General features: G+C 41.6%; 1 protein-coding gene across 9 annotated transcripts in view; it reads right to left on the bottom strand.

Annotated features, from left to right (window-relative positions):
* Positions 1–26,916, bottom strand: part of LOC122561603 (phosphatidylinositol 4-phosphate 3-kinase C2 domain-containing subunit beta-like) — a 230,771-nt gene that overhangs the window by 138,863 nt on the left and 64,992 nt on the right. For all 9 annotated transcript variants that reach the window (XR_015761176.1, XM_087999661.1, XM_087999666.1 and 6 more), the window contains 2 exons: positions 2,436–2,472; positions 1,193–1,397 (listed from right to left, as the gene is read on the bottom strand). Coding sequence is in view for 8 of the 9 variants with exons in the window: in XM_087999661.1 (XP_087855787.1) it covers positions 1,193–1,397; positions 2,436–2,472 (242 nt within the window). In the remaining variant the exon portion in view is untranslated. The remainder of the gene's footprint in view (positions 1–1,192; positions 1,398–2,435; positions 2,473–26,916) is intronic.

Here is a 26,916-nt window from a genome sequence, read left to right as displayed (position 1 = left end):
CTACAACAAGAAAAATAAAGATAAAGTCAATTTGGACAATTCCTGATTCGGCAAAATCGCAGTTCAGCTGTAACGCAAAGATTGGAAAATTAATGATGAAAAACATTCTGGCCACCACAGTTTCAGTAACATTGAGCAGAAAGGAACTACACTAGAATGATAGTATTGAAAATTGTTCAATGGCAGCATTTTATTTTAACCAAAGATAATTGTTAACAATAGAATGAAGATAATGGGAAGTCTGCTCATAGTGTGCCTGGCTCTGAATGTAAATAAATGAAAGCAGGAAGGAAGAGGTGTGACCTCTGACTTAATTTTAACTCTTTGAATGAACTTTTCCTCAAGCAATGAATATGACACACTAAGAAATCTAACTAGATATTGTAACAGCAATGAATTGGTAAGCTACTTAAAGTAAGCCATTTTGAAGTTAAGTTATGGCAGTCCAAAAACTGCAATGTATGATAAAATGTGTAAATTCCTTTTTAGAGGTTGTAATATAGGAAACCTGAAAAGTGGGTGGCACGGTGGCTCAGTGGTTAGCACTATTGCCTCACTGTACCAGGGACCCAGGCTCAGTTTCACCCATAGTCTGTGTGGAGTTTGGACATTCTCCAGTGTTTGCATGGGTTTCCTCCAAGTGCTCTGGTTTCCTTCCACAGTCACAAAGGTGTGGAGGTTAAGTGGATTGGCCATGTTAAATTGTCCATAGTGTCCAGGGATGTAGAGGATAGGTGGGTTAGCCATGGGAAATGCAGGGCTACAGGGATAGGGTAGGAGGTTGGGTCTTGGTGGGAGGGTTGGTATGGACTCAATGGGCCTAGTGGCCTGCTTCCACAATGGAGCAATTCTATGAATTTGAACACAGCAAACTCTTGCAATCAGCAATATGATTATGATCAGAAAATCAGTTGAAAGATACATATTGGCCAGGAAAACTCGACCGCAGTCCTTCAAAGAATGCCACGGGAGCTTTTGTGTCCAACAGAGAGAGTAGACAGCTTTAAAATCTCATCTGAAACTCAGCACCTCTAATAACATAGCATTCCCTCAGGTTGTAAAATCAACCTGAATTAGATGGTTCAGCCTATGGACTGGGTCTTGAATGTGTGACATTCCACCTCAAAGATGAGAATACAGATAACTGAGTGCAGGCCAAAACTATGGAGGGAAGAGAGATAATTCAGCTCACCTTACAGCCCAGGCACTGGGAACTCCATGCACAGCATAAATGGTGAAGTTCAAAGCTGTTGTACTCAACAGTGTCTTTGAGGCTGATACAGTTTCAATGGCACCAACATGGGCAACTTGATAGTCAGTGTTAAAATTGTTGCAGTAGATATTTACCAGCTGTGAGATTGCAGCAGTTAACTCATTGACCGCTCTCACTAGTGAACCTAGAATGTAGGAGAAGCTTTAAAAAATATTCTTAGCAATAATAGCATTTACTGGCTGTTCCTAGTTGTCCTGATCTGATACAGTAAATAGTTTACTAAGACATTTCCAAGGGCAAACATGGTTAGCATTGGACTGGGGTTAAGTTTGGCCAGTCCCATAAGGATGGCAAATCCGCTTCCACAAAGGCTGCATACAAACTAGTTGGATTTTTATGATAATCCGACATATTTTACTATTCTGAATTCAAATTTATGAACTGCTGCAGTGTGAATATTAGATTACTTTCTTCTGGATTACAAGCTCCGTAACATGAACACATGCTGTTGCACATCAAGTACATCAGTGACCAGCGGAAAGTGATCAGAAGGAACAATAGTTTGTGAATTTACTTGGAATCTGAAATGCATTTTATTGTTATTTTACTGGCAGAGTGGCCTTTAAATGTTAAAATAACCCAAACTTTCACAAATATCATTTCTTAATGAGAAGACAATTGGAGTTGGATGGTTGATTTGCGAAACAGTGTGATGCCAACAACGTGGGTTCAATCCCCACACTAGCTGAAGTTACCATTGAAGGGCTGTCTTTCTCAACCTCTTCCCTTGCCTGAGATATGGTGGCCCTCACGTTAAATTACCACCAATCATCTCTCTCTAACGAGAGAGCAGCCCTATGGTTTGATAAGACAATGGGGACTTGCCTTGATGGCAATTTCCATTCCAAGTGGAATTCAATAAATTAGGTGAATTCTGAGCTATAATTGATCAACATTGACAGCAAAAGTTGTTGGAGTTTTGTAAAAACCCAATCAGTCTGTCATTGCCCTGTAGGGAAGGGAACCTGCCACCCTAAAGCACTATGGTCTCACGTTATACAGTTCACTCTAAATCCTCAAAGCAACAAGGTTTGATCCATAAATGTTGCCTCAGTGGTATCATTCAGAGATGAAAAAGAAATGACAAGTTCCAGTAACTAAACCATTTGGCCTGCTCAGCATAAACAAATATGCATGAGTGCGTAAAACATTACATTTTTACCTTGTTGGTTCTGCAGTTGAACTGTATGAAACGAAGCCTGAAAGTGGAAAAGATTTGATATCTAATTAGTTACCGAGAAAAGAATTCTTTTAATCTAAATTCAGATCTTTAGGAGCTTTCATTACTAATGAAGATATATGAATTCAAACAGATGCCGCTGAGGTCATATTTGGTTACATGTGCATTGGTATACTTTACTGACCTGGCTATCAACCTTTTAAAAATAATTCATTTGCTGTTTGCATCAACTTTAAAATGTTGTGCAACTGAGTTTATTAGCACTGGGCATAAACAGCAAACCAAATACATGAAGGATATCCAGTTTGTGTAATAAAAGCTACAGAGATCTAAAAATTATCAGCAGCGCAACTGAACTGAAGAATATAGATTGTGACGTGGGATTGATAACTACCAATGAGACCAATAATACTTCTGTTGGGGAAGAGAACGAGTGAGATTTTCTCCTTTCTGATTGTCTAAATACACCTCCCAGAGGAGAAGGTAGATAATTCCACCAGAGGAGGAGACAAGAAGATATATTTGTCATTCCCATCCAGGTTTTCTTGTTGTGGTAAGTGCCACATTCATTTAGTTCAGACAAAGATATATGCAAGAATTGGTGCAGCACGGTCTTATGATTTATGGAAGTGTTCTTTATAGAAGTTGGCATTTAACCCAGCATCAGCATAATTCTCAATCTGGTGACACTTTCTTTCTCTGGGCAGAATTATATCTCTTGCACTGCATTAACATGATTCAAGAATAACCCAGGGCACATAGCCCAGATGGAGAAGTACATGCAAACTTTGGTCACATAATAATTTACAGCCAAACAGGAAAATGGGAATGTTCTGTCCAGGAGTTCATAGTTAAATACTCTTCTTTTGGTGGCCATCATAGTGTATAAGCAAAAAGACAATATTGTAGCCTTTATGGAGAACATATGAACACATGAATTGGGAACAGGAGTAGGCCACTCAGTGCCTGCTCCACAATGATTGATCTGATTTTAAACTCAACACCACTTTGTGGGCGGCACGGTGGCACAGTGGTTAGCACTGCTGCCTCACAGCGCCAGAGACCCGGGTTCAATACCCGCCTCAGGCGACTGACTGTGTGGAGTTTGCACGTTCTCCCCGTGTCTGCGTGGGTTTCCTCCGGGTGCTCTGGTTTCCTCCCACAGTCCAAAGATGTGCAGGTCAGGTGAATTGGCCATGCTAAATTGCCCGTAGTGTTAGGTAAGGGTGAAATGTAGGGGTATGGGTGGGTTGCGCTTCGGCGGGGCGGTGTGGACTTGTTGGGCCGAAGGGCCTGTTTCCACACTGTAAGTAATCTAATCTAATCTAATCCATATTCTTGCCAATCCTTAATAACCTTCCACCCATTGCTTTTCAAGAATCTACCTACCTAATAATAATATTCAAAGATTCTGCCTCCATTTTTTTTGAGGAAGAAGCTTTCAAAGACTCTCTGGAAGAACAAAAACTCTCCTCCTCTTTCTTTATTTATGACGTCTTCATTTTGAAGAGTCAGCACAAATTCTAGATTCTCCCACAAGAGGAAGCATCTTTTCCACATCCATCCTGTCCCTGTTTCCTCAGGATCTTATATGTTTCAATCAAGCCAACATTAACTCTTCTAACCTCCAGTAGATGCAAATCTAGCCTGACCAGCTTCTCCTCGTAAGTCAGCATGCCCTTTCCAAGCATTAATCTGATAAATCAGTCTGTGAGCTGCTTGCAATGTTTCAGAGAAGTGTAATTATAACATAATCATAGTAACAGATCCTGAGCTATGTCACAAGTGAGTTATCGAACAACATTGAACGGTCAGAGATGTATAAATAGATATTGGGAGATGAAACAAAAAAAATTGGATAGGTTTCAATGAGTACTTTAAAGGAGAAATGTTAAAAAGATGCAGATTTAAGCCTCAATTGAACATCACAACCAATAACATATGGACCCATTAGCTCTGTGTTAGTGCACAATACAAGATATTGAGGTTAGAACTTGGCTCCAGAAAGTTTTATGGCTGGGCCAATCTTAACCCATATTCTGAAAATGTGGCTTATATGTTTGTATATAATGCTAAGCGATGTATCTAACCTCGGCATTGCTTCTGCACCTGTGGCACCCATCAACACATCGCTGAAATGCACAAGTCAGGAGGCTGGTGAAATGTTTAATTGGACACTCAAGTCAATTACACCCAGTCAGAGTTTGGGGAAAGAGGATAATTACTCATATGATGAAGAGACACAAAGTGTTACCAGGTGTCCTCATAACAGGCGACTTGTGATTATCAAGCATTTTCTGAAGACATTCAGCTGTGTCAAGTCAGCGTGGGAATTATGTAACAAGTTGCCATGAAAACACACCATGATTTACTGTTCATGTAATGCCTTTCTGAAAATCCTATTTCAGGTACCGAGCCCAGTTTAAAGATAACCTTGCTCCATAAGCTTCAAAGGTGTCATGAAATCATGCAGATCTTTAACAGTCTTCATCCCACCATTGACATCTGAACCCTTCAGCAGACTGGGTCCTAAATTTTGGAATTCCCAAAGTCTGCACTTTTTTAATATTCTCTCCTTTTTTAAGGTACTCATTAACCTGGAGACATAGAGATGTACAGAACGGAAACAGACCCTTCGGTCCAACCCGTCCATGCTGACCAGATAAACCAACCCAATCTAGTCCCATATGCCAGCACCCGGCCCATATCCCTCCAAACCCTTCCTATTCATATAACCATCCAAATGCCTTTTAAATGTTGCAATTGTACCAGCCTCCACTACTTCCTCTGGCAGCTCATTCCATACATGCACCACCCTCTTTGTGAAAATGTTGCCCCTTACACCCCTTTTATATCTTTCCTTTCTCACCCTAAACCTATGCCTTCTAGTTCTGGACTCCCCCCCCCACCCCCCCGGGGAAGAGACTTTGTCCATTTATCCTATCCATGCCCCTCACAATTTTATAAACCTCCATTACAGTCACCCCTCAGCCTCCAATGCACCAGGGAAAACAACTTATTCAGCCTCTCCCGATAGCTCAAGTTCTCCAACCCTGGCAACATCCTTGTAAATCTTTTCTGAACCCTTTCAAGTTTCACAACATCTTTCCAATAGGAAGGAGACCAGAATTGCACGCAATATTCCAAAAGTGGCCTAATCAATGTCCTGTACAGCCACAACATAACCTCCCAACTCCTATACTCAATACTCTGACCAATAAAGGAAAGCATACCAAACGTCTTCTTCACTATCCAATCTACCTGCGACTCTACTTTCAAGGAGCTATGAAACTGCACTCCAACTGCACTCTTTGTTCAGCAACTCTCCCCAAACACTCCCCAGAATCTTACCATTAATTGTATAAGTCCTGCTCTGATTTGCTTTTCCAAAACGCAGCACCTCACATTTATCTAAATTAAACTCCATCAGCCACTCCTCAGCCCATTGGCCCATCTGATCAAGATCCTGCGATTCCTTCTTTGCTGTCCATTACACCTCCAATTTTGGTGACATCTGCAAACTTACTAACTATATCTCCCAAATTCACATCCAAATCATTTATATAAATGATGAAAAACAGGTCACAGGCCTCCAGTCTGAGAAGCAACCCTCCATCACCGCCCTCTGTCTCCTACCTTTGAGCCAGTTTGTATCCAAATGGCTAGTTCTCCCTGTATTCCACGAGATCTAACCTTGCTAATCAATCTTCCATGAGGAACCTTGTCAAATGCCTTACTGACATTCATATAAATCATGCCTACTGCTCTGCTCTCATCAATCCACTTTGTTCTTCTTCAAAAAATTCAATCAAGTTCATGAGACATGATTTCCCACACACGAAGCTGTGCTGACTATCTGTAATCAGTCCTTGCCTTTCCAAATACATGTAAATCCTGACTCTCAGGATTCCCTCCCACAACTTGCCCATCGTCAATGTCAGGCTCACCAGTCTATAGTTACTTTTTCCTTACAATCTTTCTTAAATCGTGGCATCATGTTAGCCAACCCCCAGTCTTCCAGCACCTCACCAGTGACTATCGATGATACAAATATCTCAGCAAGGGGCCCAGCAATCACTTCCCTAGCTCCCTACAGAGTTCTAGAGTACACCTGATCAGGTCCTGGGGATTTATCCACTTTTATGACATCCAGCACCACTTCCTCTGTAATATATATGCATTTGCTTTGGCTACCTTTCCCAGTATTTCCCCCTGTTAACTGTTGTCTGATACCCAACTTGTGATATACCTTGGGACATATTAGGATGGAATCAACTAGGAGAAAGTGAGCACTGCAGATGCTGGGGATCAGAGCTTAAAAATGTGTTGCTGGAAAAGCGCAGCAGGTCAGGCAGCATCAAAGGAGAAGGAGAATCGACACCTGAAGAAGGGCTTATGCCCGAAACGTCGATTTTCCTTCTCCTTTGATGCTGCCTGACCTGCTGCGCTCTTCCAGCAACACATTTTTAACCTATTAGGATGCTAAAGGTGCTATATTATTCCAAGTTAACATTGTCCTTGGTATCGTAGGCTTACATGAGGGTTTGGGTTATTTCCCAAACAATATTTTCAGATTATGGGAAAAAGATCTTATAACTGAATGCTGTGCCTCTGTAATCTGGCATTCTCCAGTCCGGGAACCTCTGTCGTCAGGCACCTGCAATATGGTTCCAGTTCTGTTTCTGATTCCTTTAAGGTCACTGTGTAGGTCACAGTGTGCACATTTCCCATTCTGCAGCTTCATTCGTTTCAGTGAAGTGCTTTTCTTTTTGGTTTGGAATAATTCAGATCATTCTGACTGGACTCTTTGTGAAAAAGATTTATTTTCTTGCTCATAGAATGATGTGGCAGATATTAAAAAAATGATATATTTCAACTTCACTCTGGAACAAATGCCTCTGGTCCCATGGTGACTCTGAAATGTGCCCTCCCGTAGTCCAACAAATTGTCTCGTCTGTTGGTCCTGAGGCTGCTGGATGTTGGAGATACAATGTATAGCTCATAGCACATCATGAACTGCCCCCTCAAACACATTCGGCATCTGGAACAGTCATGGCCCGGTTCGAATTGAATTGACTGCTGTCTGTTGCAGAGGAATCAATGGACAACACGCTAGAGGTGATAGCAAGTTGATAAATGTGAACAAGTCAGATATGAACAGATTCCCCTAGGCCAGACAAATTCAGACATGAATGTCAGAACAGGTTTCTCATGTTCCATTCACCTCACTGCTCCAATTCAGTCTCTGTAGCTCTGCAGAGACAGTGAGTCTAATGCCACGTAGACAGACTGGCAATTTCAACATCAATAATGAGCAGTTGATTAGTTATCTCAATCGAGAATTGGATGTTCAGTACCTGTGGGGGATACATTGCAAGACCTACCACAGAAGCCCAAAACCACGGATAGATGCGAACCCATTCATTTAAATGGGAAACATGCCTTCCCAGCAGCCCCTGTTCTGGAACATTCCCTTTAATACGTTTGGGCCACGGTAAACCGCAGGTAACTGAAACCACGGAAACCAGACCCGCGGATACGGGGATCACCCTGTGCTCTTGAAAAGGAAACAATTTGCAAGGCAATGGAGAAAGAGTGGTATGGGAGGGGGCTGGGCAGATGAATCTCAACTTGCCATAACGTGTCGAATTGGCTGCTTTTTTATTGTAGGATTCTGCTTTGGGGCATCAACAGAACATTTTTTTTCTCAATAGTATCGGTATAAGAAAATTTCCCAAAGGGGTGGGGTTGATGCTGGTGGCGATGGGGGATAATATTGCTTTCCATTACCTAAGGCTACCTTTACAATATTATCCGTCATGATTCCCGGCTAAGATTTTCATGTTGGCTGCAACCTTTCAACTGAAATTCTGAAAAAGGGTCATTGGATCTGAAACATTAACTCTGCTCTCTCTCCACAGATGCTGCCGGACCTGCTGAGTTTTTCCAGCAATTTCTGCTTTACTTTAAAGTGAGGGGGTGTCATGGTCAGAACACCCAGTTATGATTTTTTTTTAAGTTATCTGTGATTGCCAGTCTGATTCAGCCAATGGTAGGTCACCATCTAGTGGCCAATGTGAAATATTCAGGCCTAGAATGAGCTGCCATTTTGAAGGCTTGCGCAGTTAACTGGTATGTAAAGCACAAATCAGACACTCATGTGCAGGAGATTGTTTAATATTAACCTCTTAGTTGCTATTTATATGCTTCTCAGATGTATGTATTGCATCTATCATGGTTGGGCCCAACAAACCATCGGAAACTACAGTAGCCACTGGTTGATGAAAGGTAACGCCATTTTAATGTCAACATATCCACCATGTAGATTGAGAGAATATAACTAGTCAACTTCCTGATGAAGAGTTTACGCCCAAAACATCGATTCTCCTGCTCCTCGGATGCTGCCTGACCTGCTGTGCTTTTCCAGCACCACACTCTCGACTCTAGTCAACACTCAAGAATGAGAATGATTCTCAATTGGGATTGCATGTGTCAATAGGGGTGCTGACATGCCAGGATTTCCTTGGAATCTCAGGACAACTATGTGAATCTGTTGTGAGCAAACCAATAGGAAAGTCACAGAATTATTTGAGCATTAGTTATAAAAATATCAGACATAAGAAATCAGGGCTCTTAATTGTTCAACTTACTAATGAAGTGCAGAACATTGTGGTCCTGGAGGTGTGAATGTAATTATATGGGATAGTGGTGTCCCGGTACTCCACTGTTGGTGGCTCAGTGGTTGGCACTGCTGCTTCACTGCGTCAGTGACCCAGTTCGATTCCAGCCTTGGGCGACTGTCTGTGTAGAATTTGCACATTCTCCCTGTGTCTGCGTGGGTTTCCTGCGGGCGCTCCACTTTCCTCCCACAGTCCAAAGATGTGCAGGTTAGGTGAATTGGTCATGCTATATTGTCCATAGTGTAAGGTGCATTAGTCAGGGGGGAATGGATCTGGGTGGGTTACTCTTCGGAGGGTCAGTGTGGACTTGTTGGACTGTAGGGAATCTAATCTACTACTAGTGGAGTTACGTTCTGAAGGATGATATGTGATTTCCTCCCCTGCATTCAGTTGAGACCCTTAAGAAGTTAATGAATGTCTACTTAAGGATTACCTCAAAGCCAATTCATGTCTGGATTGCTAATGTCTCAGCTCCAGGAAGAATAAATAAGAAATGGCTCACCTGACTGGTAAACTAGTGAGGGCAATCGGGCCCCTCCATCTGAACTAATTCATGCACGATTGAGGGCATGGTTTGGTGGGTGACTGCTGAGATATAGGTAAAAACAATGACTGCAGATGCTGGAAAGCAGATTCTGGATTAGAGTGGTGCTGGAAAAGCACAGCAGTTCAGGCAGCATCCGACGAGCAGGAAATACGACGTTTCGGGCAAAAGCCCGGACTGCTGAGATGTGACTCCTGCCTTTGCCTGAGACCCTTCAACACACCCCCAACCCACCCTTTTCCTGCAAACTCCAACTGAAGGAAGTGTCCTGGCCCCACACCACTGCCAAGTCACAGAGCTGATTCCTCAATCGTCATAATCTCGCTTGTTCTTCCGAGAGCAGTTATGATCCCACCTGAGGCGCTGCGGTGGGTGAGAGTTGCTAGCCTCTGACTGGCCAGCTCTCTCTGGGTGAGACTTCTGCCTTCAGAAACCTGATGATACAATATCTCCACCAAACTGTTTCTCCATGTTTATTGTTCCCATATTCATGTACATATATACATTTACCACTATTCCATCTCTCTGACTTCACGCATTTAGACAGGCTGGTGGTTTTATTACTCTGCCTGTGCACATTCTCTCTGGAGAAGTTGGAAGATTGGTAGATCTTTGGCTTGTGGATTGTCGATCCTGATTCTATTCTTAACTGTGTGAGATTTCCAAGTTCTGTTTAGACTGGAGGACCTTTTATCTCTTGGATGTTCTTAGTGGAAGGGAACTTTCTTGTTGAACCAGACAACTGCTATATTTCCACATCCTTATACTCAAACTGCTGGCAAACCTGTGCTGATGTATTTGTAATTGTATATTTCAGCACCTTAGTCAGGTTGGAGTGTTTCTTTTGTATTGGTGGTTGTTTTACTGGTGAATGCTAAATGTCCACTTCCCCAGTTGTATGGCTGGAGTATCACTCCTTTCTTGGTATGACCTCTGTCACTGGTACATTGGAAGATAAAGGAATTAAATGGTCTATTTAAACTTGCCTATTTAAACCTGACATCAGATTAGAGTCTGTTGTAACTACTTGTTTCCCAGCCTGTGTTTCCATCTAAATGACTTCAGTAAAATAAGCCAACAGTGAGCTCAAGTGTAGAATACTGCTTATTACTTTTCTCTTCATTTGTGACTCCTCACATAATTTATTGAGTCACGTTGTCTGATAACGAGTGGAAAACCCTGTACAATCGCACGTTTCTATCCTGTTAACTATATTAAATAATTCTTTTATGTCAACATATCTAAACTCAGTGAGTTATGCACTCTTTTTTGGATTTTTCCATGAGTCTTGGGAATGCTATAAAAGTGTCTACTGGTCATCCCTTGACTGGTTGTTCACTACTTAACATTTCTTTGTCCTGTGCTTCCAAAATTCCTTGAACAGTTGTGGGATGATGAGATGCTTTTCGGCAGTTGTCTATTGATTTTAACTGGTGACAGTATCTGTTTCTGTCCTTTGAAGAATATCGGGGTGAAAATATACATTCATGCTCAAGAGTGAGAGTTCTTTATTGTGAAATACAAATACCGTCTGTATTTATCTGACACCACCTCTGACACAAGAATTATTTGTAGCATATTTCAAACCTTGACAGCAATAAATCCCATATAGCTGCATTGTTGTGGCTGTAAACAGGGTTTCTTCAGCCATTGCATATCTCCACTGTACGTGTGACAATAAATTAATTAATCAATCAATCCTGGTAACACAATGACAATTGCCATTGTATTACTTAGTTTAGATCACCTATTTCCCCTAGAAATAGCTGTACTTTTTCTTCTATAGTAGCCTGCTCTACCTCATTAACTTCTTTGTGTGTGCATTTATTTGACATTTTGTCTTCTGTAACTATCCTATTTCTACACATCTTCTAGAAGTGACCCACTTTTTTGTTTTAAACTGATGAAGCATCCTTTTTTAGTAGCTGGCACTGCTTATCCCGTGAGATTTCTTTGATCCGTAACATTGACACTGATTCTTCATAACTGCTGCCTGGCCGACTGTCACTACAGGCTTCCCGTGATTTATTGTACCTCAGACACTGAAAAGATTCTGCTGATCTCTTGTGATAAGATTGATCCTCTGCTTTGGAGATCAACTTGCATTCCTTTTGAAGACAAATATCACTCACCAAATGCATGGCTTTCTCCAAAGTCAAATATTTCTCAGACTGTGATACTGGTGACAAAGACTCATCAATAATTCAAATGACAATTCTGTTGCTTATGACTTCTAAGCTCCATAGTAATGTTTTTCCCCCAATCTGTATATCATCAATTAAATTATTTATGGATTCTCCCAGTTGCTTAACTTTTCAGTAAAATTGTATTATTCCCAAGAATTGTATTTGTTCTAAGGTAAGGTGATCCAAGATGGAGGACAGGAAAAAATTGTAGCTGTGAGAGATGCTTGTTTTTGGAGGTATTTTAGGTGTTGGTGGTGATTTCCTCAAATTCCAGGAGCACCAATTTCTTTTGATAAGCTGTTGCATTGTTTTGGAAGCTTGGGGAGAAAATGATCAAAATAATGGCACTTTAAAAAAAGAGGAAGAAAGACAAAGAAACCCATACCTCTGTCTGACACAGCAGTGAATCTGCACAGTTACTGCCTTTGTTGTTTGAGTTGAAATATCTCTGGACATTGGAGCATTGTTGGACACGCCGACATCTGCAGTCCTCACTTTCTCCTAAGTGGTTGCTGGAAATATTTGTATTGTCGTTTGTCACATGTGAGGTGCCGGAAAACTAGTGGTTGACCAATGTGGTGCTACTATTTAAGAAAGGTGGTAAGGAAAAGCCCGGGAACTATAGACTAGTGAGCCTGACATTGGTGGTTGGCAAGTTATTAGAGGAAATCCTGAGGGACAGGAGTTACATGTATTTGGAAAGGCAAGGACTGATTAGGGATAGTCAACATGGCTTTGTGCCTGGGAAATCATGTCTCACTAACATGATTGAGATTATTGAAGAAGTAACGAAGAGGATTGATGGGGCAGGGTGTTGGACGTGATCTATGATGACTTCAGTAAGGTGATCAACATGGGAGACTGGTTAGCAAGGTTAGAGCTCATGGAATACAGGGAGAACCAGCCATTTGGATACAGAACTGACTTGAAGGTAGAAGACAGAGGGTGGTGATGTAGGGCTGCCTTTCAGACTAGAGGCCTGTGACCAGTGGTGTGCCACATAGATCAGTGCTGGGTCCACTGCTTTTCATCATTTATATAAATGATTTGGACATGAACGTAGGAGGTATAGTTAGTAAGTTTGCAGATGACACAAAAATTGGAGGTGTAGTGGACAGTGAAGAAGAGTACAACAGGATCTTGATCAGATGGGCCAATGGGCTGAGGAGTGGCAGATGGAGTTCTCCACAACAAGGGGTGTCACTCCCACCATGGATCCTACCAAATCATTCCCAAGAACAAACTGAATTCCTGGAACTGACACTCTGTCAATCACTCCCATTGTAACTTTCCCAGTCTTAAGTTAGCACCCCAACCTGATCTTACATAGGGGAATTCTAAATTTCTGTCCATCTATCCCACAAATTACCTCACTCTTGGGTAACAAATCAGAAAAAGTGCACATTCACTCATCCCTTACAAACAGTGACTGGTTAGATCCTATATCTCTCAAAATTATAACTTCTTGTCCTTCTCCCCCTGTTCTTTCTGAATAAACTTTACCCACAGAGGTGAATTCTTTGTAGAGATCAGGTACTATCTCCATACCCAACTCCTGCCTAGGCTGTGCACTCTCCTGCAGCTCCTTGGCAATTTTTGGGGTCTCCTTTACTCCCTTCACTAATGCTTAGCTTCTTTTATCACATCTTTTCCCACAGTGCCTTTCTTTAACAACCAGCACTGTGACTTTACGTGTCCCACTTTGGCAGTGAAAACACCTTTTCCCAGTGCCCTTCTGAAACCACCGGCATTGTAATCTTCTGTGTCTTACTCCATTACAGTGAAAATACCTGAGGCCTTTCACCTCCTGTCCACCCTCTTGGACTTCTTTAACCTGTGGTAAAATTTTACCATTGTGCTCGACTGTTGGTTTTGTAGTATCGGAACTCCCTTTCTCCCAATGTCTACCCCTCACTGGATGAAATTCTGGCTGGAAGCTTGTCTTATGCACCAACATGTACTTAGCTGCTAATTCTGCCGCTCTTCTCACTTCCTGAACTTTCTGTTCCTCCACATGAACTCTTGCAATCTCTGGAAGTGAGCTTTTAAATTCCTCTAGCAGAATAATCTGTTTTAGCTCCTCAAAGCACGCACCCATCGATCAAAATGACTATGTTTAATTCTTTGGAACTCAGCGTAAGTCAGACCTGGTTCCTTCTTTGTGTTTCTGAACCACTGTCTATATGCTTCTGGTACCAATTCATAAGCACTTAAAGTAGCCTGTTTAACCTCTTCATAATCTCTTGACATCTCATTGGACAGTGCGGCGAATATCTCACTGGCTCTGCCTACCAGTTTAGCCTGAACTAGCATTACCCATAAATCCTTGGACCAGTCCATCTGTCTAACCACTTTTTCAAAGGAAATAAAGAAGGCTCCGACATTTTTCTCATCAAAATGTGGCAGAGTTTTGACATTTATATATATATATATATCACTACCTTCTCTTTTAATCTCCATCCTGTTAACTTGACTTTGCTGACTAAGTCACAATGTCTCAAGTTCAAATTCTCTCTCTTTTTGCTCAACTAAGAACTTTCTCTCTTTTTCTTTTCTCTCTCTCTTCTCTCTCTCTCTCTCTCTGTCTCCCTTTCTTCTCTCTCTGTTTGCTCAGCCAAGAACCTTTTCTCTCTCTCTCTCTCTCTCTCTTTGGTTATCTTCTAACTCCATTTTCCTCAATTGGAATTTATGTTTATCTACCTCTACTGCATTTGTCTGTTTCTTTGGCACACCTAAGTGTTTGAGTAACTCCCTTACAATTTCAGTTTTACTTTTGTCCTTGTTTAAACCCGAATCTAACTTATTTGCTAATTCTAAAGGTTTGGCCTTTTTTCTTTCCTTCTAAACATTCCTGGCAAATTTGAGAAACATCTTCCAATCCCAGAACCTCTTTAGCAATTTTAAGAGCCATTTCTCTCACTTTTAATTTAATCTTGTCTTGCCTGCGTTTTATTTAAAGATCTAGGACACTACCTGCAAGTGTTTAAATTTGCTGGGACTTTTCGTACCCCCAAATCTATTCAAATCTGTCTAAAACAATTCAAATCATGGACCCGAGCCCCCAAGTCTGTTATGACACTGGGTAAACCCTCCTGCTTAACTTAAAACCAGCAACACAGAAAAGATTTATCCCATGCAGTAATCTGTAAAAATTCGAGTGGCCAAGAGCTATTTTAAAGTTAAAATTAACAACTTTATTTAAAGTATAACAGAGAATAATTAGCTAAGAACTATTTAAAATTCCTTCCTCTAACCTATCTTTTGCCTCCCCTTCTATAATACTAGTTTGATAAAACTCCCAATTAAGATTTACAGAAAAATTCAAATGTTAAAACCAGCCAGCAGTCGAATCTTCTCTTTATCTTCGTCGGTAGATTGGCTTACCAGGTCAGTGTTGATGTTTTTTCTCTGTGCAAACCTGTTCTCTAGACAGGTATCTCTCAGAGAGTTCTGACGAGCAGTCTACAGCTATTGGATTTGGCAATTCTCCTTCCAACTGTTCAATTTTCCGCAATCTTATGCCCCAAAACATCGGATTGTGTCACTGGCTTTTAAGATTGTTAATATACTAAATTCAAACTGGATTGGAGTTTTCGGGGTATAATTTAAACTGATTGGCCTAATTCAAATCTGTTTTGTCTTTTCCAGGTAACCAGCTACACTAGCTACCCCAGCAGCTGGAGCACATGTTACATTGTGTCTTATTGAGAACACTTGGGGCTGTCACTGCTAGCTTTTACTCTCTTAAAGTTACAGTACACTCATATCTTCATAATACATCTGTGAAATTAAATTTTCAAGGCAATATTATTTCTGCTGCCATGCCTTCCGAATGTAATTAAGCTTTGTTCTTACTTTAACTTCTTTTAATTCTGCTTTTCCTATGCTTATGTGGTCAAAATGGAGGATTCTACATTCTGCAATTAAAATGGAGGATTCTTACCTTCTCATGTTTTTCTAGCCTCACATATAATTCCCATTTTATTTAATGAATAAATTAATGAATAAATTAAAGAAAATCATGTTCTCTCAACAGCTTACTATATGAATTCCAGTCCAATGCTTTATAAGATGATCCACTTCTTTAATGGATGTCCCCAGTTGACAAGCATTACCTACAAGACTACTAATAATCCTTACTGCTTGATGGATAAATCCTAGGTGAGTCCTCATGTATGTGGTTTTTTAGATTAGATTACATTAGATTAGATTACATTACAGTGTGGAAACAGGCCCTTCGGCCCAACAAGTCCACACCAACCCGCCGAAGCGCAACCCACCCATACCCCTACATTTCACCCTTACCTATACTACGGGCAATTTAGCATGGCCAATTCACCTGACCTGCACATCTTTGGACTATGGGAGGAAACCGGAGCACCCGGAGGAAACCCACGCAGACACGGGGAGAACGTGAAAACTCCACACAGTCAGTCGCCTGAGGCAGGAATTGAGCCCAGGTCTCTGGTGCTGTGAGGCAGCAGTGCTAACCACTGTGCCACCGTGCCGCCCAGAAATCTTAATACATTCTTGCTAACTTTCCTCTGGTTTAAATAATGTGTGTTGTGGTTGTATTCGCCGAGCTAGGAATTTGTGTTGCAGACGTTTCGTCCCCTGTCTAGGTGACATCCTCAGTGCTTGGGAGCCTCCTGTGAAGCGCTTCTGTGATCTTTTCTCTGGCATTTATAGTGGTTTGAATCTGCCACTATAGACAGCTAACGATCCGCATCCATGAACACCAACTAGCCACGAAACGACACGACCAGCTATCCTTAGAAGCCACACACGCAGATGACAAGCAACATGAGTTTGACTGGGACAACACTACTATTATAGGACAAGCCAAACAGAGAACAGCCAGGGATTTCCTAAAGGCATGGCATTCATCCACAGATTCAATCAACAAACACATCGACCTGGACCCAATATACCGGCCACTGCAGCGGACAGCTGGAACTGACAACCGGAAGTGGCAGATTCAAACCACTATAAATGCCAGAGAAAAGATCACAGAAGCGCTTCACAGGAGGCTCCCAAGCACTGAGGATGTCACCTAGACAGGGGACGAAACGTCTGCAACTCAAATTCCCAGCTCGGCGAACACAACCACCACAATGAGCACCCGAGCTACAAATCTTCTCACAAACTTTAAATAATGTATCTTGTACCTTCTTCTGCAGACTCACTAGACTCCCCACTTATTTTCTCATTAGATTTTGTTTGCTTGGGCTTTGAAATTTCCACATTATCGTTATAATTCTGGCTTTGTAACATGCCTGGTGCTGCAACTTCATTTTAACATTACTGTGTGGCCCTTAATTTCCCTTATGTAGCTATGTCTCATGGCACCTATCAGGTCACGTTGAGATGTAAGTAACTCCATCTACTTCTGGTTTTCTTATCCTGTAACGGTGTCATAGTTTCTCCTTGCCCACCTGGGATTTCACACATTCTGGCTGAATCATGGCTCAGGACTACTCTCACAGTTCATTGTCTCATGATACAATCTGTAATTGACAAATGTGGGCAGTATCCTAGCTCCATATAATGTTTAACTCACACTTGCTTCTACACTTCTTTTACCAGGTCTGAAATGCTTTTTGCCATTGCTTATAAATTCTGTCTTGTTGGACCTTGCGACAAGTTGCTCTTCAGCAGTAACTTTCTTGAAAGATGTTGTGAAACTTGAAAGTATTCAGAAAAGGTTTACAAGGATGTTGCCAGGGAGAGGCTGAATAAGCTAGGGCTGTTTTCCCTGGAGTGTTGGAGGCTGAGGGGTGACCTCATAGAAATTTATAAAATCATGAGCAGCATGGATAGGATAAATAGCCAAGGTCTTTTCCCTGGGGTGGGGGAGTCCAGACTAGAGGGCACAGGTTTAGGGTGAGACGGCAACAATTTAAAAGGGACCTCAGGGGCAACTTTTTCACGCAGAGGGTGGTGCATATATGGAATGAGCTGCCAGAGGAATTAGTGGAGACTGGTACAATTACAGTGTTTAAAAGGCATCTGGATGGGTATATGAATAGAAAGGGTTTGGAGTCATATGGGTCAACTACTGGCAAATGGGATTAGATTTACTTAGGATATCTGGTAAGCATGAACAAGTTGGAATGAAGTGTCTGTTTTTGTGCTGTACATCTCTTATGACTCTATGACTGTATGAAGATTTCTTCAAAGGTCAATGGAACCTGCACCTTTGCACACCATGTTGTACGATGGATTCTTACCACAGTCACTTCAGTGAAAGGTCCTTCAGTTAGAGCTGTGACTATCACCCTCTTTTAAATTGGAATCTAAAGGACCTGACTATTTGATGTGGTAGAGGAATACTACTTGATTACCCTTGGGAAGGGGCTCTTGTATTAAGAAAGCTGTAGTTTATTGCATGATAGCAATCAGGCATAAGTTATGTTGGTTGTTACTAAGACTATGAGGGATTAGGTTTAAATTTATGCCTGTCTCCTGTAGGATCAAGAGCCATTTTCCCACCAGGTTAATATGATATCGTCATATTGGATAGTACTTAATGGACTCTCACATTAACCTTTCAGAACCTAACACCTTAAAAAAACAGCTTATGGCTTCCAGATGCAGTTTAATCTTTTTGTTTGCTTGTTTACAGAAGTGAATATTTAAAGGACATTAAATACTTTGGGAAATAATTTCATGAATATTACAATCTGTCATAGCTCTCAGCATGTCCCAAAACATTAGATGGAATCACTGGATGCAGACAATGGGGTCTTACCACTGGCTGGAGATCTGATGAGAGCCAATGACTCTCCTTGAAGAGAAGGCCAATCAGGCACTTGAAAAGTCAACAGCAGTGCTTTTCCTATCATCAAGGACCTTAAAGGATTGAAATCTTGCCAGTTTGAGTCAAGATTAGAGTGGTGCAGGAAAAGCACAGCAGATCAGGCAGTGTCCGAGGAACAGGAAAATCGATGTTTCAGGCAGGAGCCCTTTATCAGAAATGAGGCCTCCTCCCCGAAATGTCAACTTTCCTGCTCCTCGAATACTGCCTGACCTGCTGTGCTTTTCCAGCACCACTCTAATCTTGACTCTGATCTCCAGCATCTGCAGTCCTCACTTTCGCAGTCTTTCCTGTTTGAGCCAGTCAGCCAATCAGAGGCTTGTAACTTCACTGAAAGGATTCCAGGCCAGAAGTGCGTAATGGCAAAAGGGGGGGTGGGGGGTTGGGACTTAGAAGAAGGTCAACACCAAGCACAGAAGGTTATCACTCTGTGAGATCGATTCCATTCCAATGCCACATCCCTCCATAAAATGCTGAGAGTCTTTGAACGAGGAATTTCACCTCCCTGGTAGTCCACAGTCAACCTCTCACAGGTTGGCTTGCTGCATTTCTCATGTGCCAAACTCCTTGCCAGCCACAGTTTAATGTGAGTGGCAGTGGGATGAGGCCATCAAGTGGATATAAATTGTCCACTTGCGGGCTTCAATTGGCAGTGAGGGGAGGATGCCATCAATGGGCCTACATACAATGGCTTTAATCAGGGTGGATGCAGGAAGGTTGCAGAGTTCCCATGTGCCACCCTCCAACTTGATTAAATGCTCTGCCACCACTGAGCTCACCACCAAGGAATAAGCAAAGTTCTGCCCACTGTGTGTACACCAAACTAATAGACAATCTTGAAGTTAACATTACTGCACAGTAGTATTTTACTGCAATCATGAGCTGTCTAAACACATAGGAATGAGGTTAATTTGCTAGTTGGGAACTATTTTATAAGAGTCTGAAAGCATTAATTCTGTGGAGTGCCATAAGTGGCACCTACATTGATGATGCCACATGGATTTGGGGCAGAAAATCTTAGGATCTTTGGAGGAGTAAAACCCTACCATCCTGGACCTCCTCAAAACTTCCGTGACAATGTCTATTTGTATCAATAGAGTTCAGAAGGATGAGAGGTGAACTTATTGAAACACATATGAGTTTTAGGGGACTTGACAGTTAAATGCAGAATGGTTGTTCCTCTTGGGAGAATCTAGGACTGGAGAGTATAATCTCAGAATAAGGAGCTGCATATTTAAGACAGAGATGAGGAAGAATTTCTTCTCTGAGAGGATGATAAATCTGTGAAATACTTTACCACAGTGGGGTGTTGAGATTGGCAATTAAGTATATTCTAGACTGAAATAGATAATTTTTTTTAGCAGTAAAGGAATCAAAGGTTATGAGGAAAAGGCAGGAACATGGAATTGAGGCTTAGGTTGACTGTGATGTCACTGAATAGTGGAGCAGACCCGAAGGGCTGAATGGCCTAACGCTGCTCCTAATCTTATGGTTTTCCATAACCTGCAATGAGTTGCTGTCATATAATGAACAATATCTTGACAACTACAAGTGACTCTTCTTGCTAGGCCAGGAAGTGGTTCTCTTTGACAACACTGGACCAAACCAGCTCTGTAGCTGTAACATGCAGAGAGGATGGAGGCAGAAAACCTATCACATGGTGAGGTTTGACTGTATGTATAACAAGACCCTTGGTGTCACTGTGTTGCTGTTGAGAGATTCATGTTTTGGTTGCATATAGTGGTACAATGCTTTCAGTTTCCCATTCCTAATCAAAAGCAATTGCCTTCATTCCAGTGGATACAAGCTGCCGTCTTGCAGGGAAAAAAAAACTGGCAGCGACACAAATTCAGGAAATCATCTCAGGTTTTGTGTTCCATGTGAATTGCTGTAATTGAATACATCGTATGTTGCCAATGCAGCACGTAGGGCTCCCTATTATAAATGGCTACTGCTATCCATCTGTGCATGCTCTGAGGCAACATCAAAGAGCAGGATGAGGGTTTTGAAGTGATGATGTTCCCTACGTGGCTTGATTTTAAAACATTTTTTTGTCTGTAATCAAACTTGAAAACACAGTCTCTAGTTGCACATTAACACATTGTAGCAAACTATTACTTGGTTGTGTGAGCTGATAAAATATTAAAATAAAGACATTTGGGAGGATGTGCATTTGTTATGACGTGGAGATGCCGGTGTTGGACTGGGGTGTACAAAGTTAAAAACCACACAACACCAGGTTATAGTCTAACAGGTTTAATTGGAAGCAGATGTAATTTGCTTCCAAATAAACCTATTGGAATATAACCTGGTGTTGTGTGATTTTTAATTGTGTATTTGTTGATTTTAGTGTCTGACAAGTATTAGTAAAATGGCATTAGAAAGAAACATGCATTTCATATCATTATGCACACTTGCTGTTTAAAACGAGCAGCAAGTTAATGGCTAAATATTGAGGTGGTTGAATTAATAAGCTAAGGTGGTGATGGTGAATATATTTCAGAGGCTTTGATACTGTACTCTGGAAGAGAGCCAAGAGTATGAAGTAATTTAGGTCCTCATTTTAAAAACTGCAGCATTGGTTGCAGAGTGATGATAACGCTTGGGAACCCAAGGGATTTCTTGCTCTGATTTTATGCGTGCTTGCAGGACTTCACCTGGTGGGGGCGCTGACCACAAACCCATCCATAATTTTACCAACAATTTTGCCAGTCAGCCATTTTATTTTGTTGGCTCTCCAGGCACCCAAGGGGAACAATGTATAATGAGAGAAGTTGAGTGACTTGTACATAGGTAAAAACAATGACTGCAGATGCTGGAAACCAGATTCTGGAATAGTGGTGCTGGAAGAGCACAGCAGTTCAGGCAGCATCCGAGGAGCTTGTACATAACCAATCCTGCAAGCTGAGATAATGTGTGGCTTTGAAAAATTTTCACCACCTTGGTGAGGCCGAGTTAGGCAGCAGGACATTGTGCTGGGTGTTTCCAAGGATATTTGCAAAATATCACACTTGATTGTGAGCTGCTTGTTTATGTATTTGTTCCGTTTAAGATTCACAGCTTTTCCTCTTGCTTTATTTACAACAGGAAGGATGTTGTGAAACCTGAAAGTGTTTCGAAAAGATTTTCAAGGATATTGTCGGGTCTGGCGGGTTTGACCTACAGGGAGAGGCGGAATAGGCCAAGGCTATTTTCCCTGGAGTGTCAGAGGCTGAGGGGTGACCATATAGAGATTTCTAAAGACATGAGGGGCATGGATAGGGTGAATAGCCAAGGTTATTTCCCAGGGTATGGAAGTCCAAACCTAGACAGCACAGATTTAAGGTGAAAGGGTAAAGACATAAAGGATTTTATGTAGAGGATGATGCGTGAATGGAATGAACTGCCAGAGGAAGTGGTGGAGGCTGGTACAATCGCAACGTTTAAAAGGTATCTGGATGGGTACATGAATAGGAAGGGTTTAGAGGGATATGAGCCAAATGCTGGCAAATTGGACTCGATTAATTGAGGATATCTGGTTGGCATGGACGAGCTGGACTAGAGGGTCTGTTTCCACATTGTATAATTCGATGTATCTAATACTTTATTTGGAGGTGAGCGTAATAACTGTTGTGGGTAGACTGATTAAAAAAAGCCAAAATTCTCCAGAATTGTGGACAATTGGAGGTGACCTCATTGAAATGAATAACGGTTTGAAGAGGATTTGGCAGGGTACATGGGCATTGATTGTTCCTGTTCATGGAGAGTCTAGAATGAGGTGTCGGGGTTCAGCTATTCATCTATGATCTTATTGGATGGTGAATCACATTCAAGGGGCTGAATGGCCTACATCCATTCCTAATTCATATATTTGTGTGACTGCACTGATTATACATTTCTTTAATCAAAGTTGTGAAACTGTAATTTTTTTATTGCCGAAGGTAGTTGCAGCTGAATTGTTGTTTGGCTGAATAATATCAATACATTTTTGGATAAGGTGGGAAAATAAAGTTGAGGTAGAAGATTGGCAATAATTGTTCTAAATGGTTGAGTAGGTCATGGGATACAAGGGCTACTCCTGCGTCTAATTATTTTCTGCTCTGGTTCTGTCACAACATTTCTCTCCTGATGCTATTTCCTTGCTGGGGCATAACACTACAGACACCAACCACTCTCCAGCACATTGACCAACTGACCAGTCTTCAGCTGCAAACTGGATAAGAAGTGTCAATTCGCCATTTGACCCTGGGAGGCACATCAGGGAAGTTCTACCCAAGACCCAAGTACGCCTCTGTTCAATTGCTTGTTGGCATTTTGACTGGGGCTGATTCAGTGTATGTGATTTCAACTGTTATTGTGCACTGCTAGTCTCCCTACCTTTTGGCTAGGAGATTGGGATTCAAATCCCACCTGCTCCAGAGGTGTAATAATATGCCTGATTAAAAAATATCTACATCTTGCTTAGTATCTTTCACCCCAATTTCTGCATTTGGTATGTAAAAGTTTTTTTGTGAAATTCAATATAGTTTATTGAAAATTATCCATTCTTTGAACAACAAGGCGAAGCCACCGATGAATGGATTGCTTTGCTCTTGCGTAGCCACTTCTAAATATCTAGCTGCCAAAGTGCTCAATGATTTACTGTAATTATCAGGGTCAATGCTGCCAGAGTGAATTTTGGAGCTTCCTGAATGGCTCAATAGTGTAATAGTGAAGATGTTGTCTTCAAATGAACATATTCATGGGGCAACTTTCAAAAGTGATCACCATGACCTTTGAAGGCTTTTTTCTTGTTATCTGATGGTTTCAATTGTTATAAGTTTGTGTGAAGATTTGTAGCTCAGGTGCTCGTTGTTGTGGTTCTGTTCGCCGAGCTGGAAGTTTTTGTTGCAAACGTTTCGTCCCCTGGCTAGGCGACATCATCAGTGCTTGGGAGCCTCCTGCGAAGCGCTTCTTTGATGTTTCCTCCGGTGTTTATAGTGGTTTATACCACTATAAACACCGGAGGAAACATCAAAGAAGCGCTTCGCAGGAGGCTCCCAAGCACTGATGATGTCGCCTAGCCAGGGGACGAAACGTTTGCAACAAAAACTTCCAGCTCGGCGAACAGAACCACATCAATTGTTATAAATTATGAAGAATCATTTTAATAACATTTAAATCTTTGACAGAGTTGCTTTGAGAAAGTTGCACTTAGCTTCCAGTGTCATCGGGAGTCTCTAAGTAACGTACTGACAGCAACACAGGAGCATAGAGTGTGGAACTGCATACCAAAGTTATCTCATAGAGTAATGTCAACCTCATGGGTTTCTGGTAATTAATTTCTGATTTTCTACTCAATATTCATGTCAAAGGAGGTTCCACACTGGGAAAAGGCTTTTCAAAACTTAGTTTCCTCTACATCACTCTGTATCTCACACACACTTGTGAATTCCACAATTACAATTTAATTTAATTTAATCTCTCCAGACATTGTGTTCATTGTGTCATCACCCAAAGAACTGTTGGTTTAGTTTGTGTTCATATTAAATGTTTTTTTAGGGGGAGTAGGCAGTTCAGGATAATGCCAACAGTGTGGGTTTGATTGCAGTTCCAGGTGAAGCAAACTGGGGATCTGCCTCCTTGCACTCTCCCACAGGGAAACAGAAGGCGTTTTGTAAGGCATTCTGAAAAACTTAATATTGGAAACTACATGAAGCTCCACCCAATCGGGTGAATCATAAGGACTTGAATTAGAAAAGGCAGAATGCCTTTGGATCTTGAGAATTGAAACCCAGTATCCACTGTCTCTTATAAGCTTAGTAACCAGGACTAAATTTTACCAGAAATCAGCTAAGTGTCAATTTTGACAAGTTTTATGAAGGGTTTCTGTGGGGTGTGCCTTTGTCTTTTATTGTATGTGTTGCAATGATGTGGAGGTGCCGGTGTTGGACTGGGGTGGACAAGGTCAGAAGTCACACGATGCCAGGTTATTGTCCAACAGGTTTATTTGAAATCACAAGCTTCACCTGACAAAGGAGCAGTGCTCTGAAAGCTTGTCATTTCACATAAACCTATTGGACAATAACCTGGTGTCGTGTGACCTCTGGTCTTGTGTTGCAATATCAGCTATTACCAGCTTATGGTTGGGGTCCAGAACTCGCATCATTTCCTAAACACCATGCTACTTTGGTGGCCCCCATGCATTCTCCCACTTGCTCTCAGTGGAAGTACTGGCAACTACTGACAGATTCCTATTTCTGGCACCATCTTTAAAACCTAGGCATACAACCAGTCAAGTGTTGGCAGCCTGCAGCTGCCTGTGCAATTCCTGTCAATTAACCCACTTTGTTGGTATTGCCCTGGAGATCCTGATGTATATGAGTGGTGGGTATAGTCACTGACCACAGAGCGTGCCTTCAGATGTTGGTGACTGTTTGGGAGCTGGAGGAGCAGGTCATAAGCTGGAGTCACCAGGTAGCCCCTGTGATTTTCAATGGGGAATTGTCACTGTCTAGTTTCTATGCAGTAGATGGGAGAATGGGAAACTGCATATCAATGAGGGGAGATGACATTATAATAAGGATACAGATAATGTTAATGCATGTAAGTTGGCTTCTTGCTGCTCAATGACTAGCAGCTCCGCTTACTGTTCAGCACTTAGTTGGAAAATGGCAAGTTTTGCTGTAGCTATCAGGAAGCTGGCCATTTTACATAATTCTCACAACTTCCTTGCAGCTGCCCACGGTGCTCAGGGGCTAGGAAGATTCTGCCTAATGTCTAATACACTAACACAACTTGAAACTGATTGCTTTTATGCCATAAATTACATCTTGTTTAAGTTAATAACCACTTCCCATCACAAGTGGTTTCACACCACTGCTGTGAAACAATTAGGCCCTGAGACTGAATTAAGTAAAGAGAATGGTTGCAGCAACTCAGGCTGATGTTATGGGGCAGCTCCTGATTCAACAGGGAAGGATTCCTCAGGGAAGAAATTCAGGAGATTAAGAGCCCTCTACACAAGGTAAAAGACAAATCATTTGACTCACCAGGAGTCAATGAATGACATCCAAGAGTTGAAAGATCCTCCAGTGCAGGAAGACTTTACAAACCACATGAGGTCCAGTACAGAATCAAAGTCAACAGTCCTCAAATCAAAAACCCACCAATCTTCTAACACCAAAGATAACACATGCTGAAAAACTTGTGAAACCTTCAGACTACTTGAATTTGTAAATTCAGAGACTTAGCAGGATAATATACCTGAATGTATAAATGTGAACAACGTGAAAAAAAGCTTGCAGGGAGATGTACAAAATACCGATTCTGAAAGGGTTCATCTTGGAGACTTCATTAAGCTCCAGCCAATCTGATGATGCCACACGGGCTTAGGCAGGGATAACACAGATCATGTTAGAACCTCGTGTGGTACAGACATGTACCCACAGCTCTTCTAATAGTCTTAGCAAGAATGTCTAAATTCTTAATGTAATCTGTGCCATCCTGCAGTAAACTCCATTAAAACTAGAGCCTCCTTTTGATGAGACTCACTCACTGTTTTGCTCTACCAATGTAAGCCAATGAGGCCGTTAGACCCAGTTAAGGACAGTAGCAAACGACCCCAACCATAAGCTGGTAGTGGCTGATATTGCAGCACAAGGTCAGAAGTCAACAACACCAGGTTATGGTCCAACAGGTTTATGTGAAATCACAAGTTTTCAGAGCGCTGCTCCTTCATCAGGTGAAGCTTGTGATTTCAAATAAACATGTTGGACTTTTACCTGGTGTCATGTGACTTCAGACCTTGTCCACCCCAGTCCAACACTGGCTTCCTCCACATCATTGCAACACATACAATAGAAGACAATGGCACACCCCACTGACAAAAGCTGCTCAGAAAAACACCTCCGAATTGAACATCATCAGACCAGCAATCGTCAAGGCCTGCTATCGAATATACACACATTACTTGCAGTGGATTAATTTCATCACAGAGGGGGTTTGTGTGTAGAAGCTGCCATCATTGTGAATACTATGGTATTTCGTTATAAGTTGAGAACTTGTCAACATATATCTTGATTACTTAGACAATCTAGTGATCACTGAAACTAGACCAATCCAAAATGATAGACTAAGAAGAGTTTCCATCAGAGAGCCATCAGGTTGTATAGTAAAATAGATATGCTTTGTTCAAGCAAAAACTGTAGCTCTGCCTAAAAATCGCATGAGATCCTAAAATGGACCTCGGGTTGACAGATAGGATATATGTTTGCCA

This window comes from Chiloscyllium plagiosum, unplaced genomic scaffold (assembly GCF_037043375.1).
Source record: "Chiloscyllium plagiosum isolate Xiang-an unplaced genomic scaffold, Cpla_swu_hap1 HiC_scaffold_23, whole genome shotgun sequence".
NCBI classification, from domain to species: Eukaryota; Metazoa; Chordata; class Chondrichthyes; order Orectolobiformes; family Hemiscylliidae; genus Chiloscyllium; species Chiloscyllium plagiosum.
The sequence above is the reverse complement of the archived record's forward strand: the minus strand, read 5'-3'. Positions and strand labels throughout refer to the sequence as shown.